The 18,839-nt window shown below is 43.3% G+C and overlaps 3 protein-coding genes across 3 annotated transcripts in view; 2 read left to right on the top strand and 1 right to left on the bottom strand.

Annotated features, from left to right (window-relative positions):
* Positions 1-5,836, top strand: part of LOC139378631 (myelin regulatory factor-like) — a 34,808-nt gene extending 28,972 nt beyond the window's left edge. Inside the window, exons 18-20 of the mRNA XM_071120980.1 lie at positions 4,538-4,643; positions 4,830-4,904; positions 4,999-5,836. Of these exons, the coding sequence (XP_070977081.1) occupies positions 4,538-4,643; positions 4,830-4,904; positions 4,999-5,091 (274 nt within the window). The 3' untranslated portion in view covers positions 5,092-5,836. The remainder of the gene's footprint in view (positions 1-4,537; positions 4,644-4,829; positions 4,905-4,998) is intronic.
* A 4,115-nt stretch (positions 5,837-9,951) lies between these two features.
* LOC139383399 (dolichyl-diphosphooligosaccharide--protein glycosyltransferase subunit TMEM258) lies at positions 9,952-15,427 on the top strand. The gene is made up of 4 exons (XM_071127937.1): positions 9,952-10,043; positions 12,105-12,214; positions 12,565-12,694; positions 12,932-15,427. Exons 1-3 carry the CDS (start codon positions 10,041-10,043, stop codon positions 12,689-12,691), a joined length of 240 nt encoding a protein of 79 aa, XP_070984038.1. The 5' UTR covers positions 9,952-10,040; the 3' UTR covers positions 12,692-12,694; positions 12,932-15,427.
* A 1,184-nt stretch (positions 15,428-16,611) lies between these two features.
* LOC139383393 (transmembrane protein 138) lies at positions 16,612-17,241 on the bottom strand. The gene is made up of 3 exons (XM_071127923.1): positions 17,126-17,241; positions 16,766-16,937; positions 16,612-16,635 (listed from the first exon to the last, which is right to left on the bottom strand). The coding sequence occupies exons 1-3, from the start codon at positions 17,239-17,241 to the stop codon at positions 16,612-16,614; spliced, it is 312 nt and encodes a 103-aa protein (XP_070984024.1).
* Between the last annotated feature and the right edge of the window lie 1,598 nt (positions 17,242-18,839).

The following is an 18,839-nucleotide window of genomic DNA, read 5'->3' as shown; positions in this document are numbered from 1 at the left end:
GAACCAACACGGCCTGCTCCACACATTCACCTGAACCAACACGGCCTGCTCCACACATTCACCTGAACCAACACGGCCTGCTCCACACATTCACCTGAACCAACACGGCCTGCTCCACACATTAACCTGAACCAACACGGCCTGCTCCACACATTCACCTGAACCAACACGGCCTGCTCCACACATTCACCTGAACCAACACGGCCTGCTCCACACATTCACCTGAACCCACACGGCCTGCTCCACACATTCACCTGAACCCACACGGCCTGCTCCACACATTCACCTGAACCAACACGGCCTGCTCCACACATTAACCTGGACCAACACGGCCTGCTCCACACATTAACCTGAACCAACACGGCCTGCTCCACACATTAACCTGGACCAACACGGCCTGCTCCACACATTAACCTGAACCAACACGGCCTGCTCCACACATTAACCTGGACCAACACGGCCTGCTCCACACATTAACCTGAACCAACACGGCCTGCTCCACACATTAACCTGGACCAACACGGCCTGCTCCACACATTCACCTGGACCAACACGGCCTGCTCCACACATTCACCTGAACCAACACGGCCTGCTCCACACATTAACCTGAACCAACACGGCCTGCTCCACACATTAACCTGAACCAACACGGCCTGCTCCACACATTAACCTGAACCAACACGGCCTGCTCCACACATTCACCTGAACCAACACGGCCTGCTCCACACATTCACCTGAACCAACACGGCCTGCTCCACACATTCACCTGAACCAACACGGCCTGCTCCACACATTCACCTGAACCAACACGGCCTGCTCCACACATTAACCTGAACCAACACGGCCTGCTCCACACATTAACCTGGACCAACACGGCCTGCTCCACACATTAACCTGAACCAACACGGCCTGCTCCACACATTAACCTGGACCAACACGGCCTGCTCCACACATTAACCTGAACCAACACGGCCTGCTCCACACATTAACCTGGACCAACACGGCCTGCTCCACACATTAACCTGAACCAACACGGCCTGCTCCACACATTAACCTGGACCAACACGGCCTGCTCCACACATTCACCTGAACCAACACGGCCTGCTCCACACATTCACCTGAACCAACACGGCCTGCTCCACACATTCACCTGAACCAACACGGCCTGCTCCACACATTCACCTGAACCAACACGGCCTGCTCCACACATTAACCTGAACCAACACGGCCTGCTCCACACATTAACCTGGACCAACACGGCCTGCTCCACACATTCACCTGAACCAACACGGCCTTCTCCACACATTCACCTGAACCAACACGGCCTGCTTCACACATTCACCTGAACCAACACCGTTCACCTGACAGCTACAGGATATCTGCCGTTCTGACAGCTACAGGATATCTACCGTTCTGACAGCTATAGTATATCTACCGTTCTGACAGCTATAGTATATCTACCGTTCTGACAGCTACAGTATATCTACCGTTCTGACAGCTACAGTATATCTACCGTTCTGACAGCTATAGTATATCTACCGTTCTGACAGCTACAGGATATCTACCGTTCTGACAGCTACAGTATATCTACCGTTCTGACAGCTACAGTATATCTACCGTTCTGACAGCTACAGTATATCTACCGTTCTGACAGCTATAGTATATCTACCGTTCTGACAGCTACAGGATATCTACCGTTCTGACAGCTATAGTATATCTACCGTTCTGACAGCTACAGGATATCTACCGTTCTGACAGCTACAGTATATCTACCGCTCTGACAGCTACAGGATATCTACCGTTCTGACAGCTACAGTATATCTACCGTTCTGACAGCTATAGTATATCTACCGTTCTGACAGCTACAGTATATCTACCGTTCTGACAGCTACAGTATATCTACCGTTCTGACAGCTACAGTATATCTACCGTTCTGACAGCTACAGTATATCTACCGTTCTGACAGCTATAGTATATCTACCGTTCTGACAGCTACAGTATATCTACCGTTTACCTGACAGCTACAGTATATCTACCATTCACCTGACAGCTATAGTATATCTACCGTTCTGACAGCTATAGTATATCTACCATTCACCTGACAGCTATAGTATATCTACCGTTCTGACAGCTACAGTATATCTACCATTCACCTGACAGCTATAGTATATCTACCGTTCTGACAGCTATAGTATATCTACCATTCACCTGACAGCTACAGTATATCTACCATTCACCTGACAGCTATAGTATATCTACCGTTCTGACAGCTACAGTATATCTACCGTTCTGACAGCTACAGTATATCTACCGTTCACCTGAAAGCTACAGTATATCTACCGTTCTGACAGCTACAGTATATCTACCATTCACCTGACAGCTACAGTATATCTACCGTTCACCTGACAGCTACAGTATATCTACCATTCACCTGACAGCTACATTATATCTACTGTTCACCTGATAGCTACAGTATATCTACCGTTCTGACAGCTACAGTATATCTACCGTTCTGACAGCTACAGTATATCTACCGTTCTGACAGTTACAGTATATCTACCATTCACCTGACAGCTACAGTATATCTACCGTTCTGACAGCTACAGTATATCTACCGTTCTGACAGCTACAGTATATCTACCGTTCACCTGACAGCTACAGTATATCTACCGTTTACCTGACAGCTACAGTATATCTACCGTTCACCTGACAGCTACAGTATATCTACCGTTTACCTGACAGCTACAGTATATCTACCATTCTGACAGCTACAGTATATCTACCGTTCTGACAGCTACAGTATATCTACCATTCACCTGACAGCTACAGTATATCTACCATTCTGACAGCTACAGTATATCTACCATTCACCTGACAGCTACAGTATATCTACCATTCACCTGACAGCTACAGTATATCTACCATTCTGACAGCTACAGTATATCTACCATTCACCTGACAGCTACAGTATATCTACCATTCTGACAGCTACAGTATATCTACCATTCACCTGACAGCTACAGTATATCTACCATTCTGACAGCTACAGTACATCTACCATTCACCTGACAGCTACAGTATATCTACCATTCTGACAGCTACAGTATATCTACCATTCACCTGACAGCTACAGTATATCTACCATTCACCTGACAGCTACAGTATATCTACCATTCTGACAGCTACAGTATATCTACCATTCACCTGACAGCTACAGTATATCTACCGTTCTGACAGCTACAGTATATCTACCATTCACCTGACAGCTACAGTATATCTACCGTTCTGACAGCTACAGTATATCTACCATTCACCTGACAGCTACAGTATATCTACCATTCACCTGACAGCTACAGTATATCTACCGTTCACCTGAAAGCTACAGTATATCTACCGTTCTGACAGCTACAGTATATCTACCATTCACCTGACAGCTACAGTATATCTGCGATTCACCTGACAGCTACAGTATATCTACCGTTCTGACAGCTACAGTATATCTACCATTCACCTGACAGCTACAGTATATCTACCATTCTGACAGCTACAGTACATCTACCGTTCTGACAGCTACAGTATATCTACCGTTCTGACAGCTACAGTATATCTACGATTCACCTGACAGCTACAGTATATCTACCGTTCTGACAGCTACAGTATATCTACCATTCACCTGACAGCTACAGTATATCTACCATTCTGACAGCTACAGTACATCTACCGTTCTGACAGCTACAGTATATCTACCGTTCTGACAGCTACAGTATATCTACGATTCACCTGACAGCTACAGTATATCTACCGTTCTGACAGCTACAGTATATCTACCGTTCTGACAGCTACAGTATATCTACGATTCACCTGACAGCTACAGTATATCTACCGTTTTGACAGCTACAGTATATCTACCGTTCACCTGACAGCTACAGTATATCTACCATTCACCTGACAGCTACAGTATATCTACCATTCACCTGACAGCTACAGTATATCTACCATTCACCTGACAGCTACAGTATATCTACCATTCACCTGACAGCTACAGTATATCTACCATTCTGACAGCTACAGTATATCTACTGTTCTGACAGCTACAGTATATCTACCGTTCACCTGACAGCTACAGTATATCTACCGTTCTGACAGCTACAGTATATCTACGATTCACCTGACAGCTACAGTATATCTACCGTTCTGACAGCTACAGTATATCTACCATTCACCTGACAGCTACAGTATATCTACCATTCACCTGACAGCTACAGTATATCTACCATTCACCTGACAGCTACAGTATATCTACCATTCTGACAGCTACAGTATATATACCATTCACCTGACAGCTACAGTATATCTACCATTCTGACAGCTACAGTATATCTACTGTTCTGACAGCTACAGTACATCTACTGTTCTGTCAGCTACAGTACATCTCCCGTTCACACACATGCAACTGCCAGGCACACCATCTCGTGGATTTTTCCAATGATAAGATCAATAGTACAAACAACATTATATTCCTCCCTCCCGTCCTCAGATCCAGCGTCAGCGTGTGGGTCAAACAGTGTGCAGTCACCAGAGGACGTCTGTGTCCTGACCACAGAGAGACAGAGCTCTACGCTGCAGAAAGGACAGCTACTGAGGTACATTTACACACTACCATCATAAAACAATAGAGATGTTACTGAACAGAGTTTTGGGGGTCAATTCCACTTCAACTGACATTATAATACTTCCCAAATTAACTGTGGAATTGACCCCAAAACCAATGTTACTGACTTCCCAGTTTATGGAGCTACTGACTGACCTCTTGACCTCTTTCTCCTCAGGGGACAGATCACCTGTGGTCAGTATCTGTACTGTCATTCCAGGACGTTACCTATCACTTCAGAGTGGCCAAGTCTGTGAGTATTGAATATAAATACATTTGACCATTTAAAATTCATATAAAAGTTGCTTCCTCTAAACTTGACCTCTGCCCTCTTCTCCTTCTGGCAGAGTGAAGTGAGCTGTGGCGTAGAGGAGGAGAACATATCTACCACACCGCCACACTCTGACTTCTACTTCCTCATACAAAGCAGCTGCTCGTGAGAGGAGAGGAAACTAAGCATGCAAACTAGTATGCTGCTTTGAACGTATCCCCTGACTGGTATCTTAACTACTACACCTCCTATCCCATCTCTCTCTCTCTCCTCTCTCCTATCTCTGGCTCTTTCCTTCCAATTCGGGATCGAAAAACTATTTGTTCTGCTCGCAAACGTATGAGAGAGGCATGAATGTGGAACTGTATCCACCCAAACTCCTATGCCGTACATGATGTGATATGCATGTCTATCATGATGATTTACAGTGCATTCGGGAAAGTATTCAGACCCCTTGACTTTTTCCAAATTTTGTTACGTTACAACCTTATTCAAAAAATATATATATTTTGGGTTGTCTTGGCTGTGTGTTTAGGGTCGTTGTCCTTTTGGAAGGTGAACCTTCGCCCCAGTCTGAGGTCCTGAGCGCTCTGGGGAAGGTTTTCATCAAGGATCTCTCTGTACTTTGCTCCGTTCATCTTTCCCTCGATCCTGCCTAGTCTCCCAGTCCCTGCCGCTGAAAAACATCCTCACAGCATGTTGCTACCACCACCATGCTTCCCCAGTAGGGATGGTGCCAGGTTTCCTCCAGACACTTGGCATTCAGGCCAAAGATCTTGGTTTCATCAGACCAGAGAAGGATGATCAATGGAAACAGGATGTACCTGAACTTTAGAGTCTCATAGCAAAGGGTCTGAATACTCATGTAAATAAGGTATTTCTGTTTTTGTTTCTTTTATACTTTTGCAAAAAAATCTAAAAACCTGTTTTTTGCTTCGTCATTATGTGGTATTGTGTGCAGATTGATGACGGGGGAAAAAACTATTTAATCCATTTTAGAATAAGGTTTTAACGTAACAAAATGTGGAAAAAGTCAAGGGGTGTGAATACTTTCTGAATGCACTGTATATTATGTCTTAATAACTATGTTTTTTTTTGCCAATTTATAGCATCCTTACACATTTTACTGAACTGGTTTTCTTATCTACACTCTAACCTTTCCTAATGACTGAAAACAAACCCCTGTTTTGAACTAATGGTTTAATGTTTAATGGAAATTCCATTTGGTTCTAGAACACTGTGGTTTAGTCCCAAATGGAACCCCATTCACTCTATTGTGTACTAAATAGGGAATAGGGTACCATTGGGGACGCAGGCTGTGCCTCAGCAAATAATAAGGGGAGTCATGTTCACAGCTGATCTCAGTGGGGTATCATGAGTAACATTATTACGTACCGGGCTGCTTTACTCTGGGTCAGATTGATTTACTCACTGGATGCATCCAAATGGCACCCTATTCCCTATATAGTGCACTACTTTAGACCAGAGCCCTATGGAACCCTATTCCCTATATAGTGCACTACTTTAGACCAGAGCCCTATAGAACCCTATTCCCTATATAGTGCACTACTTTAGACCAGAGCCCTATAGAACCCTATTCCCTATATAGTGCACTACTTTAGACCAGACACCTATAGAACCCTATTCCCTATATAGTGCACTACTTGCGCTGCGTACGTAGTGTATAAATGTGTCGTAACAGATAAGCTACTGGTCGCTGGGATGTGATTTCAGCTACATCAGCTTGTTTTTGGTGATGATGGATCTATACAGGTAGCTAGCTAGCTGATCCACGAAGGCCAATGTTATATAAAGAAACACATTTTAATTTGAAATACATTGATTCACAGGAGTAAATACATTTTATATCTACAAGGAATGACTCACCATGATAAGACTGGATATCAACTCAGATAACTGGGAACATTGCACAATGCTGAGGATAAACACTGTACACTGTATTATAACCATATCTTTCTAAATACACAGTATGGCTCTGCAATGTATGATCTCAGCAGCACAGCTACACTGTATAATCTGGAACACTGTACTGGAACCATAGAGTTAGAATAATTCTAATTATATGACTGGATGGAACACTGTATATACACTGTATGATCTGGAACACTGTATATACACTGTATGATCTGGAACACTGTATATACACTGTATGATCTGGAACACTGTATGATCTGGAACACTGTATATACACTGTATGATCTGGAACACTGTATATACACAGTATGATCTGGAACACTGTATGATCTGGAACACTGTATGATCTGGAACACTATATGATCTGGAACACTATATGATCTGGAACACTATATGATCTGGAACACTGTATGATCTGGAACACTGTATATACACTGTATGATCTGGAACACTGTATGATCTGGAATACTGTATATACACTGTATGATCTGGAACACTGTATATACACTGTATAATCTGGAACACTGTATATACACTGTATGATCTGGAACACTGTATATACACTGTATGATCTGGAACACTGTATATACACTGTATGATCTGGAACACTGTATATACACTGTATGATCTGGAACACTGTATATACACTGTATGATCTGGAACACTGTATATACACTGTATGATCTGGAACACTGTATATACACTATGATCTGGAACACTGTATGATCTCAGCAGCTGATAACTGCATCCATTGTTCAGGTCCAACACTGACTATATGTTTGAAGAACAATGAAAATACATTTTACGCTGTAACTCGCCCACTGGAAACTTAGTACACAGTAACTCACTCACTGGACCACTAGCAAATACTACATTTGTGTTTAAGACAAAGTACTTTCTTAGCTACATGTATGTTAACTTTATATGCTTGAATTGTAGAAGATTGGCGATTTCTTTCTGCTCTCGATGATGATGTTGATAACCCACACAAATATCAACATCTGAATGGTGTTTTTTTAAACCGCTGGTGCCTTATCTTTCTCTACAAGAAGGTTGGCTTATCTTAAGACAGAAGCAGCTCATGGACTTGATTGAATGCTGATTGATTGAATGCTGTTCATGTTTGAGCCACAGAGTGTTTAAAATCCTATTTATTTAAACTAACAAAAGGTGGCCATTTTGTGACATGGCCTTGTGTAACTGAAGGAGAAAAAGGTTTGGCCAGAAGCCACGCTAGCAGCCTACTGAAAGAGTGATGGATTTATACACTGGAGTATTGTATTATTCTAGCCTTTCCATTCATTGCTCTGAATATGTGTAACGCTTTTTGTCTTCCCCTCCCTGACGGGAAACAACACCCTTTCCCTTCAGCCATGTTTATAACTATCTCCTCTGGAAAACACACCTCTTCACATGTACTCTGTTATTAGCCTATACTTTTTGTAGTGATATCTTTTCCTTACTCACTGACCACTGTCCTCTTTGAAACAACATTGATTGTGTTCCTCATATGTCATGTAAATACAGAATTTAGTATATACATGTATTAGTACGTGATGAAGGACCCCTTTGGATATTATCTGGTACCTGAATATCTCAAGTTAACAAAATACGTATTCCCATCTCAAGTTCAGAATGCACCATCTCTCTCCAATACAGAGACCTGGGCCCGTTTTCAGAAATCGCCTTAGAGTGGGAGTGCTGGTCTAGGATCAGTTCTCAGGGTAGGAGTGCTGGTCTAGGATCAAGTTCCCATTGTCGATGTCCAAAAAACATATATTTGATCACAAATACAGGCCCCTGGTGGGTTGAAACAGATGTATTGACACAATATCCCTCTGACCAGTGTGTGTTAAATCGTACCTGACCTGTCATGTCATAAGAAATCTAAATTCAAAAACAAATAATCAAATGAATATACACAATATAAACATATAGTATTATACTGTATTACCAATATGATTTTGCCATACATGAGTACAGTGTACTGTTTTAGCTTATTTATAATGCACCAGCCAGCCTTTATAGTGACACCAGCATAGTACTTGTAGTTTAGCACTGTATACATGGACTGCTTAATGCTCTGATGGTGTTTCCAACTGGTTCCAACCGGTTTCAACTGGTTCCAACCGGTTTCAACTGGTTTCAACTGGTTTCAACCGGTTCCAACTGGTTCCAACCGGTTCCAACTGGTTCCAACTGGTTCCAACTGGTTTCAACTGGTTTCAACTGGTATAGAAACTGATTACGTGTTACTATGTAGCTTCATTTTGTAACAATCTATGATCCTTTTTCTGTTATTTCTTGTTTTATCACTATCATTTTTACTCCTTATTACTGTATCATGTATGTTGTATCATTAATATGTAAATGTTGTTTAATGAAATTATATGCCAATCAAAATCACTATTGTCCTTTTACCTGTGTCACTGAGAAAGAAAACACATGGGCGTGTGCACGCACGCACACACACAGGACTTTCTAATTAAAACTTTACAATGAAACGAATCAAATCACTCATTTTGAAATAGGTTTATCTTCTTACTCTAATTCGTATGGCTTAAAGCCCTTCAGAACACTAAAATACTTGAACATTGAATCACTTTGTAAAGCATATTCACCCCCTCCCTCATTCACCTCTACACTATTCCTGTTCCTGCTTTAAAAGTTCTCCCTATAAATCTGTGTGCTTTTTAGTCGAACCTCTTACTTTGTTTTTAATACATGATCATGCCATTTATTTTTAAGTCTTTGCTGTTTTTGTCTTTTTGTTTTGTTTTGAAGAGCATGTTGTCATAATATGAATGCATGCATTAAATAAAATATTGATTGGAAACAAAATGTGTTTTGGTTGGTGGAGAGCGAGAGAGAGAGAGCTCTAAAGCAGCATATCACATCCAGGAACAAAGTTATTTTATCGATTCATTTTAAGATTAGCACAATAATTTCATGTCAAATAATCTTTTAAATTATTTTGTGCTAATCTTTAAATGAATCTAATGTAAAAATCTCTGTTTCGGAATAAAAAATTGAATAAATAAACGAAGGATTCCGCATGAAACTGTTTCTCCAGCCCGCTAGGTGGCGGCCAAGTATTTTTACGCTGCTTGAGAACGTCGGCAGAACTGACGTGGCTCTTTACAAGTATTGGGATTCTGCAGTAGAAACAAGAAACTCAACAAAATGGTAAGTGATTTGTAGCTAATGCACTTTTCTAAGAATAACTTGATCATGAAATGAGACTTATAGCTGTGTATTGTGAATTGTCTAAAACATAACATTATATGTATTCAAATGGTTGTTGTAGATAGGCATTTCCGGGTTGTAATTGCCTACTAGCCTGCATTAGCTTACTAGCCCACCATTGGACGAAAGGAGCCTAAATTCACGTTACTCCTTAGTCCAAGGATTTTAGCTACATGTTCCGTTTATTAAAATACAAATTGGCTCTGGAAACCAAAACAAGCCAAATACTCAAATTAAATGGAAATGTCAATTGCGGTGCGGTTCTAGAAACACAAATCCCTGTTCAGTTCACAAACGCTAAATATCAATCCATTTTTATTTAATAGTCCTTCGTACATCAGCTGATATCTCAAAGTGCTGTACAGAAACCCAGCCTAAAACCCCAAACAGCAAGCAATGCAGGTGTAGAAGCACGGTGGCTAGGAAAAACTCCCTAGAAAGGCCAAAACCTAGGAAGAAACCTAGAGAGGAACCAGGCTATGTGGGGTGGCCAGTTCTCTTCTGGCTGTGCCGGGTGGAGATTGGAACATCTTGGCCATGTTCTGTTATAATGTTCATAAATAATGACCAGCGTGGTCAAATAATAATAATCACAGTAGTTGTCGAGGGTGCAGCAAGTCAGCACCTCAGGAGTAAATGTCAGTTGGCTTTTCATAGCTGATCATTCAGAGTATCTCTACCACTGCTGCTGTCTCTAGAGAGTTGAAAACAGCAGGTCTGGGACAGGTAGCACGTCTGGTGAACAGGTCAGGGTTACATAGCCGCAGGCAGAACAGTTGAAACTGGAGCAGCAGCACGGCCAGATGGACTTGGGACAGCAAGGAGTCATCATGCCAGGTAGTCCTGAGGCATGGTCCTAGGGCTCAGGTCCTCCGAGAGAGAGAAAGAAAGAGATGGAGAATTAGAGAGAGCATACTTAAATTCACACACGACACCGGATAAGACAGACACAATAGACACTTACAGTTTTGTTTTAACACAGTTGAAGCTGACAGTATTTTTCAGTGACAACAGGTTTGGTGTCTTCCGTTTACACACAGGTGTTGAGAGAAGCAGATAACTCATTAGCGCATGAAGTCAGTCAGTCCTCTCTGTCTGGTGTCTGTTTTCAGTAAACAAGCGCCGTAACATGGAGATATGACCGTGGGGGAAACCCTAACCCTATAAAGATGTGTATCCATTTAACCTTTAGTTTTTGGAAAACTATTTCTCTCCGATATCAAATATCCGTATGCTTCTAAAACCGTACGGCAAGCGATGCGTGTTAATGTTCAGACCGAGCGTCCGGGCTGAACAGGCATTTTATTCGATGGCTCGTTTAAAATATTTGTAGACATGTCTTTGTAAGTACATACTGGCCGTAACGGGAGTAAAAGAAGATGGTTGCTCAGCACAACTCCATATTTGGTGATAAATTAACTTATTTTGACAACGCTTTTTAACATATACTTTTTCTGTGTAATATGCCAACTATTCCTCAGATGACTTGGTTGTAAAAAGTGCACATAAGTCATGAAATCACAAGCTTTATTTTTTTGACTTGTCTAGTTTTCTGGGTGAGAGGTCTCTAACGCACAGATGCTAGTTCAGCTAACCTTATTCATTAACGTTATGTCTGTAGCTACGTTTTATAGCTATTCATCAGTTAAATCGAATAACATGTAGCTGTTATGATGGGAATACAGTAGCTAGCTATGCTAATGTAGCGGGAACTATATATAGATCAAGCTTGACTAGCTACTGTAGCTAGTAAGCTAACACCAAATACAGCCTCTCACAGACAAGGCCAAGTAAAGACTAGAGAACTTCACCTGTTATGATCAAGTCAGTCAATAAGCTGGTTGATCTGTGCATAACTCATATTTACCTAGGTAGTAAGTTGAAACCCCATGTTTATTTACAGCTGGCAACATACCGGTCCATTTAGAAATGTGGGATATTGTCCCTAACCAGAAGCACACTGAGTGAATCTCCACATTGTCTCCGTTCTTCTTCCCTCAGGAGCTGGAGGCCATGACCAGATACACCAGTCCGGTGAACCCGGCAGTCTTCCCCCACCTCACTGTGGTCCTACTGGCTATCGGCATGTTCTTCACAGCGTGGTTCTTCGTGTATCCTTCCATGGTCATCTGTCTTCATAGTGACAGTTGGTTTTATTTTATTTTTATACCATGAATCAGTGGTCTTCAAACCTGGTGAATGGGGACACTGAACGTGTAGGCTTTTGTTGCAGCCCTGTATTAACACACCAATGTCAATTAATATGCCCTGTGTCTCCCTACAACTTAGGAATGAAGAACAGGCAGATAGAAGCAGTTGCTGAGTCTGAATATTCACAGAGATAATATACACTACTGTAGGTGAATATGTTGGCAATAAGTGAGAATGTTTTTGATAGTCTGGATGTGTAACGGTTGGTCTGTTGTGTACCACTATGATTAGCACCATAACTCTCTCCCAGCTACGAGGTAACGTCCACTAAATACACCAGAGACATGTACAAAGAGCTGCTCATCTCCCTGGTGGCGTCTCTCTTCATGGGCTTCGGAGTGCTGTTTCTGTTACTGTGGGTCGGCATCTATGTCTGACAGGTAAGGAAACAATCAGAGAGACTTGATGCTGCGTTCATGATGAGTCGGAACCTCGTGAGTTAAATTTATTTCCGTAGAGCTTCCTATTGGTTGGATACTTTCCAAGTGGGGGGAACTCTGACGAGTATTAACTCTTTACAATGAGTTTCCAAGTCGGACATTTCTCAATTTCCGAGTTCTGACACTCGTTCACCATAGTGTTTCATGTCTATGGTCCCTGTGTGTGTCCTGTTACAGATTGTTATATTGCCAAATGATACAGAAGAACATTCCAGTGGAACAGAAGAACATCATGGCTCCACCACAGGAGATGGACTGGGGATTGGGGTTGCCTTTCACTAAATAAAGAGACATTTGTACAAAACTGCTTCGTTTCTACTGGTAATGAAAGGAGGCAGCCTGTTCGTTTTGTTTTTTAAAGGTCCTTATTACAAATCTGTGTAGATTCAAGGTAGGTTTCAAAATGTGAATACTGAAAGATGGAAACCCACACCCTATCTAAAGAGGAATAAATCCCAAACGGAGGCTTATGCTCAATGTAGAAGAAGGTAAACAAAACCATTTGGTATCAAATCATAAGCAGTCTTTTTTTATTAATGCACTCACTCAACTTTTGGGCACTATGATGTCCAAATAAAACGTATTTTGCTTCTGTATTTAAGCCTCAGTTTTGGATGTATACCTCGTCTTTACTGGTGAAATTGTGACAGAAGAGTGAGCCAGCCTATTGATGCTTTGGAAGTGGCTTCATTAGTCCGAGGACTGTAGTAGAAATAGATAACCACACGGTGGTGCTAGAGACATCTCCCAGAGGGCACCACAGTGAATCAATTGCATTGCCTGGATTCCTCACACCCTCTCTCTTCCTTCTCAAAACCCCATTGGATGAGGTCAAACCTTTGACCTTCTTGTGAAATGAGTTTTAAGGATGTGAGGAATCAATGCAATTCAGATTGTCCCCAATAAGTCAGTGATTGCAGCATAATTTTTTTTATCTTCTGCCTAGACACATCTCATTCATAAAGGTGACATGACTGTTCAGGAAAGAATCTGCTTCCAGATCCTCATGCCAATAGCCCTGGCATTGACATGGGAGTAGGAAGTCAAGAACATATAGGAATCTGTAGAGGAAACTAGTATAAATCACTATGTGATCCAGCTGCAGATCAGAATTAGACTGCCTGTGTAAACGCAGCCATAGAGATGTATCTGGACCCATAGGGCTCTGGTCAACAGTAGTGTACTATATAGGGAATAGGGTTCTATAGGCCTCTGGTCAACAGTAGTGTACTATTTATAGGGAATAGGGCTCTGGTCAACATTAGTGTACTATATATAGGGTTCTATAGGGCCCTGCTCTAAAGTAGTGCACTATATAGGGAATAGGGTTCTATAGGGCCCTGGTGCACTAAATAGGGTTCTATAGGGCTCTCAACTGTGAGAGACGGAATCTAAAACAAAATCCAGAAAATCACATTGTATGATTTCTAAGTAAGAATTCCAGCTCTCACAGACCTGTTAGTTTTTCTTTAAGAAGCCCCCTGTTCTCCACTCATTACCTGTATTAACTGCACCTGTTTGAACTTGTTACCTGTATAAAAGACACCTGTCCACACACTCAATCAAACAGACTCCAACCTCTCCACAATGGCCAAGACCAAGACCAGAGAGCTGTGTAAGGACATCAGGGATAAAATTGTAGACCTGCACAAGGCTGGGAGGGCTACAGGACAATAGGCAAGCAGCTTTGTGAGAAGGCAACAACTGTTGGCGCAATTATTAGAAAATGGAAGAAGTTCAAGATGACGGTCAATCAACCTCGGTCTGGGGCTCCATACAAGATCTCATCTCATGGGGCATCAATGATCACGAGGAAGGTGAGGGATCAGCCCAGAACTACACGGCAGGACCTGGTCAATGACCTGAAGAGAGCTGGGACCACAGTCTCAAAGAAAACCATTAGTAACACACTACGCCGTCATGGATTAAAATCCTGCAGCGCACGCAAGGTCCCTCTGCTCAAGCCAGCGCATGTCCAGGCCCGTCTGAAGTTTGCCAATGACCATCTGGATGATCCAGAGGAGGAATGGGAGAAGGTCATGTGGTCTGATGAGACAAAAATAGAGCCTTTTGGTCTAAACTCCACTCGCCGTGTTTGGAGGAAGAAAAAGGATGAGTACAACCCCAAGATCACCATCCCAACCGTGAAGCATGGAGGTGGAAACATCCTTCTTTGGTGATGCTTTTCTGCAAAGGGGACAGGACGACTGCACCGTATTGAGGGGAGGATGGATGGGGCCATGTATCGCGAGATCTTGGCCAACAACCTCCTTCCTTCAGTAAGAGCATTGAAGATGGGTCGTGGCTGGGTCTTCCAGCATGACAATGACCCGAAACACACAGCCAGGGCAACTAAGGAGTGGCTCCGTAAGAAGCATCTCAAGATCCTGGAGTGGCCTAGCCAGTCTCCAGACCTGAACCCAATAGAAAATCTTTGGAGGGAGCTGAAAGTCCATATTGCCCAGCGACAGCCCCGAACCGTGAAGGATCTGGAGAAGGTCTGTATGGAGGAGTGGGCCAAAATCCCTGCTGCAGTGTGTGCAAACCTGGTCAAGAACTACAGGAAACGTATGATCTCTAATTGGCAAACAAAGGTTTCTGTACCAAATATTAAGTTCTGCATTTCTGATGTATCAAATACTTATCTCATGCAATAAAATAATTAATTTTCTGGATTTTTGTTTTAGATTCCGTCTCTCACAGTTGAAGTGTACCTATGATAAAAAATGACAGACCTCTACGTGCTTTGTAAGTAGGAGAACCTGCAGTGGCAGTGTTTCAAATACTTGTTCTCCCATAGGGAATAGGACTCTGGTCAACAGTAGTACACTCTATAGGACTCTGGTCAACAGTAGTGTACTCTATAGGGAATAGGACTCTAAAGTAGTGTACTCTATAGGGCTCTGGTCTAAAGTAGTGTACTATATAGGGCTCTGGTCTAAAGTAGTGTACTATATAGGACTCTGGTCAACAGTAGTACACTATATAGGGAATAGGACTCTAAAGTAGTGTACTCTATAGGGAATAGGACTCTAAAGTAGTGTACTCTATAGGGCTCTGGTCTAAAGTAGTGTACTATATAGGGCCCTGGTCTAAAGTAGTTGGGAATAGAGTAGTGCACTATATAGGGTTCCATATAGGAGTGAGACGGTATCACATTTTAGTAAAAACACTGAAATGAATTGCCATTATGCATTTGTTTAAAAAAAATCCATTGTAGGAAAACCTTGGATTGTCCTTTAGTGTCATCTGCCTCTTGTAACAACACTAGTCCATATTCGTGGAGCATCTTGACTGAGAAACTACCAGGATGGACTACTCTTTCTCCTAGCTCTATCCTAGTCCAGGGTCGTGTTCAGTAGAGCACACCGTAGCAAAACGTTTTGAAACTGAAAACAATGGGCGTTTCTTATTGGACAAGGCCAGATAGTCACTCCATGTCAGTTTTCTTCTGGTGTTAAATGAACATGACCCACCCAGGTAGTGAAAGTCTGTCACCAGTCTGGCAGACCTCACTTGGTAATAGATCCTCCATTCCCTCCCTCCTCACTGACGAGTGATACAACACTGCGGCTGTGGAACAAAAGGACCGAGTTGGTTAAATGTCTCCACACATCACAAACCAACATGTTTAGTCGGGTATTAGCATCATTAATAAAAGCAACCATTTTCCAGTGCTAATGCCGACGACGCGCCACAAAACTGACAACATGTTTGTTAACTAAGTATGCTTGTGTAAAGAAACAACCACTTATCAAGCCTCAAAAAAAGGTACAGCTGAATAAACCTAAGTGGTACTGAGAGCAGAGTGCAGGTCCAACCCAGAAGACAGAGAACCTGTAGGCCGTTTGTCCAGGTCAAACTGTTGACCATCTCAGGTTCTAGAGGAAACCCCAAACATGGTCAATGTTTAGAACTACATGTATACACAACATGTATTATTTCTGATGAGAGTTAGAAACCTGTCACTCCTACGCCCCTCTCTCTCTCTCTCTCTCTGTCCGTACGTACCACTACCCAGCAGTGAAAGGAGATGCTGAGGGTGAGGTAGATGGAAGACAGCACCAGCAAGCCTTTAAACCTCTCCAGTAGCAGAGCGACCAGGCCGACCTGGAACACGGGCGTGTTGAGCATCATCAGCAGAATGATGATCACGTTGAACAGCGAGGCTATGTCCTGGATGCTGGAACACAGGTTATAAATCACAGTTAGGCCTAAACAACATTACAGTAATTATAAACAAAGGAAGACCTGGTTGTTATTGGGAAAGATTTTGGAACACTTTCAAAAACAACAAAAGAAAAATAACTAGCTATTAAGTTCAAAAACATTTGAATCATTAACAGGCTACAAAACCAATCATGTACGTACATGAACACCACTAGCTGGATGACAGGCACTGCCCTGAGCAGCTCACTGGAGGAGTTGACACACAGGTCAAAGGTCAGCAGACCCAGCTGGACCAGCGAGCAGTTGGTCTGGAGCATCTCTGGGTTAGGATGAACTTCTCTGGCCCTCGGCTGGGATGAACTTCAAAAGGCCCTCTGGCTTTTACTCTTTGGTTCCTCTCCGTCTTCGCTCCCCTGCCAGCCACAGGTATTTGACCTGTAGTGACACAGCCACTGTAGTGTCAATACCCCCACGACCCTCCTCTTTGATGGCCCTCACCCCCATGACCCTCCTCTTTGATGGCCTTCACCTCCACGACCCTCCTCTTTGATGGCCCTCACCCCCATGACCCTCCTCTTTGATGGCCTTCACCTCCACGACCCTCCTCTTTGATGGCCCTCACCTCCACGACCCTTCTCTTTGATGGCCCTCACCTCCACCACCCTCCTCTTTGATGGCCCTCACCTCCACGACCCTCCTCTTTGATGGCCCTCACCTCCACGACCCTCCTCTTTGATGGCCCTCACCTCCACGACCCTCCTCTTTGATGGCCTTCACCTCCACGACCCTTCTCTTTGATGGCCCTCACCTCCACGACCCTCCTCTTTGATGGCCCTCACCTCCACGACCCTCCTCTTTGATGGCCCTCACCTCCACGACCCTCCTCTTTGATGGCCCTCACCTCCACGACCCTCCTCTTTGATGGCCCTCACCTCCACGACCCTCCTCTTTGATGGCCCTCACCTCCACGACCCTCCTCTTTGATGGCCTTCACCTCCACGACCCTCCACTTTGATGGCCCTCACCTCCACGACCCTCCTCTTTGATGGCCCTCACCTCCACGACCCTCCTCTTTGATGGCCCTCACCTCCACGACCCTCCTCTTTGATGACCTTCACCTCCACGACCCTCCTCTTTGATGATCTTCACCTCCACGACCCTTCTCTTTGATGGCCCTCACCTCCACGACCCACCTCTTTGATGGCCACCTACCTCTCCACCTTGAACATGGTGAGTTTTTAGATGCGGATCTTCAGTTCAGATTAAAACATTTAATCCTACACCTAGTATCAGTGTTCAGGAACACAGGCTGTGTTATTACCTCAGCATGTCAGTCCTGCTGGCAGCCCTACCGAACAGATTGAATTAGATCGTCATTTTGAGGTGAGAAACAAGGTTCTCTGCTTCATAAATGACTCCTGTTAATGTTGAGTCTCTCTAGTCTTCTCCTCTTGCTAGTCCTCCATGAAACAGAAGTACAGAGTAGTTAAATAGCAGTAGTACAACATTAGGATGCTTCAGCCCCAAGTCGCTGTCAACTTAATTATCTTCTGGAAAATGAGCCTGTCATTGAGGAGATGACGAGGATAGTGCTACGGTAGTATTTCAGAGCTAAATATATATAAACGTACCATGCTCCCTGCTGTCCTCCCATGCATCTGGTCAAGAGCCAAAGCAGTGTGTAACTTTGTGAGTAGTGAGCTAGCTAAATCTGTTCCACAGACAGACAGCCATGGAGAGGTCAGGGTAACGTTAGGGAATACAGGTCCCAAATGCCACCCTATTGCTTATGTAGGGCACTACTTTAGACCACGGCCCACAGGGCTCCAAATGTAGTGCCCTATACAGCGAGACATTTGGGATGCATCCTTTTTGTCCCCGATCGGCTGTAGTAGTTTCTTGGTACGCCAAACTG

The sequence above is a fragment of the Oncorhynchus clarkii genome, chromosome 2, assembly GCF_045791955.1.
Source record: "Oncorhynchus clarkii lewisi isolate Uvic-CL-2024 chromosome 2, UVic_Ocla_1.0, whole genome shotgun sequence".
In the NCBI taxonomy this organism is placed as follows: Eukaryota; Metazoa; Chordata; class Actinopteri; order Salmoniformes; family Salmonidae; genus Oncorhynchus; species Oncorhynchus clarkii.
Note: the sequence above shows the minus strand (reverse complement) of the source record. Positions and strands in the feature narration are given on the sequence as shown.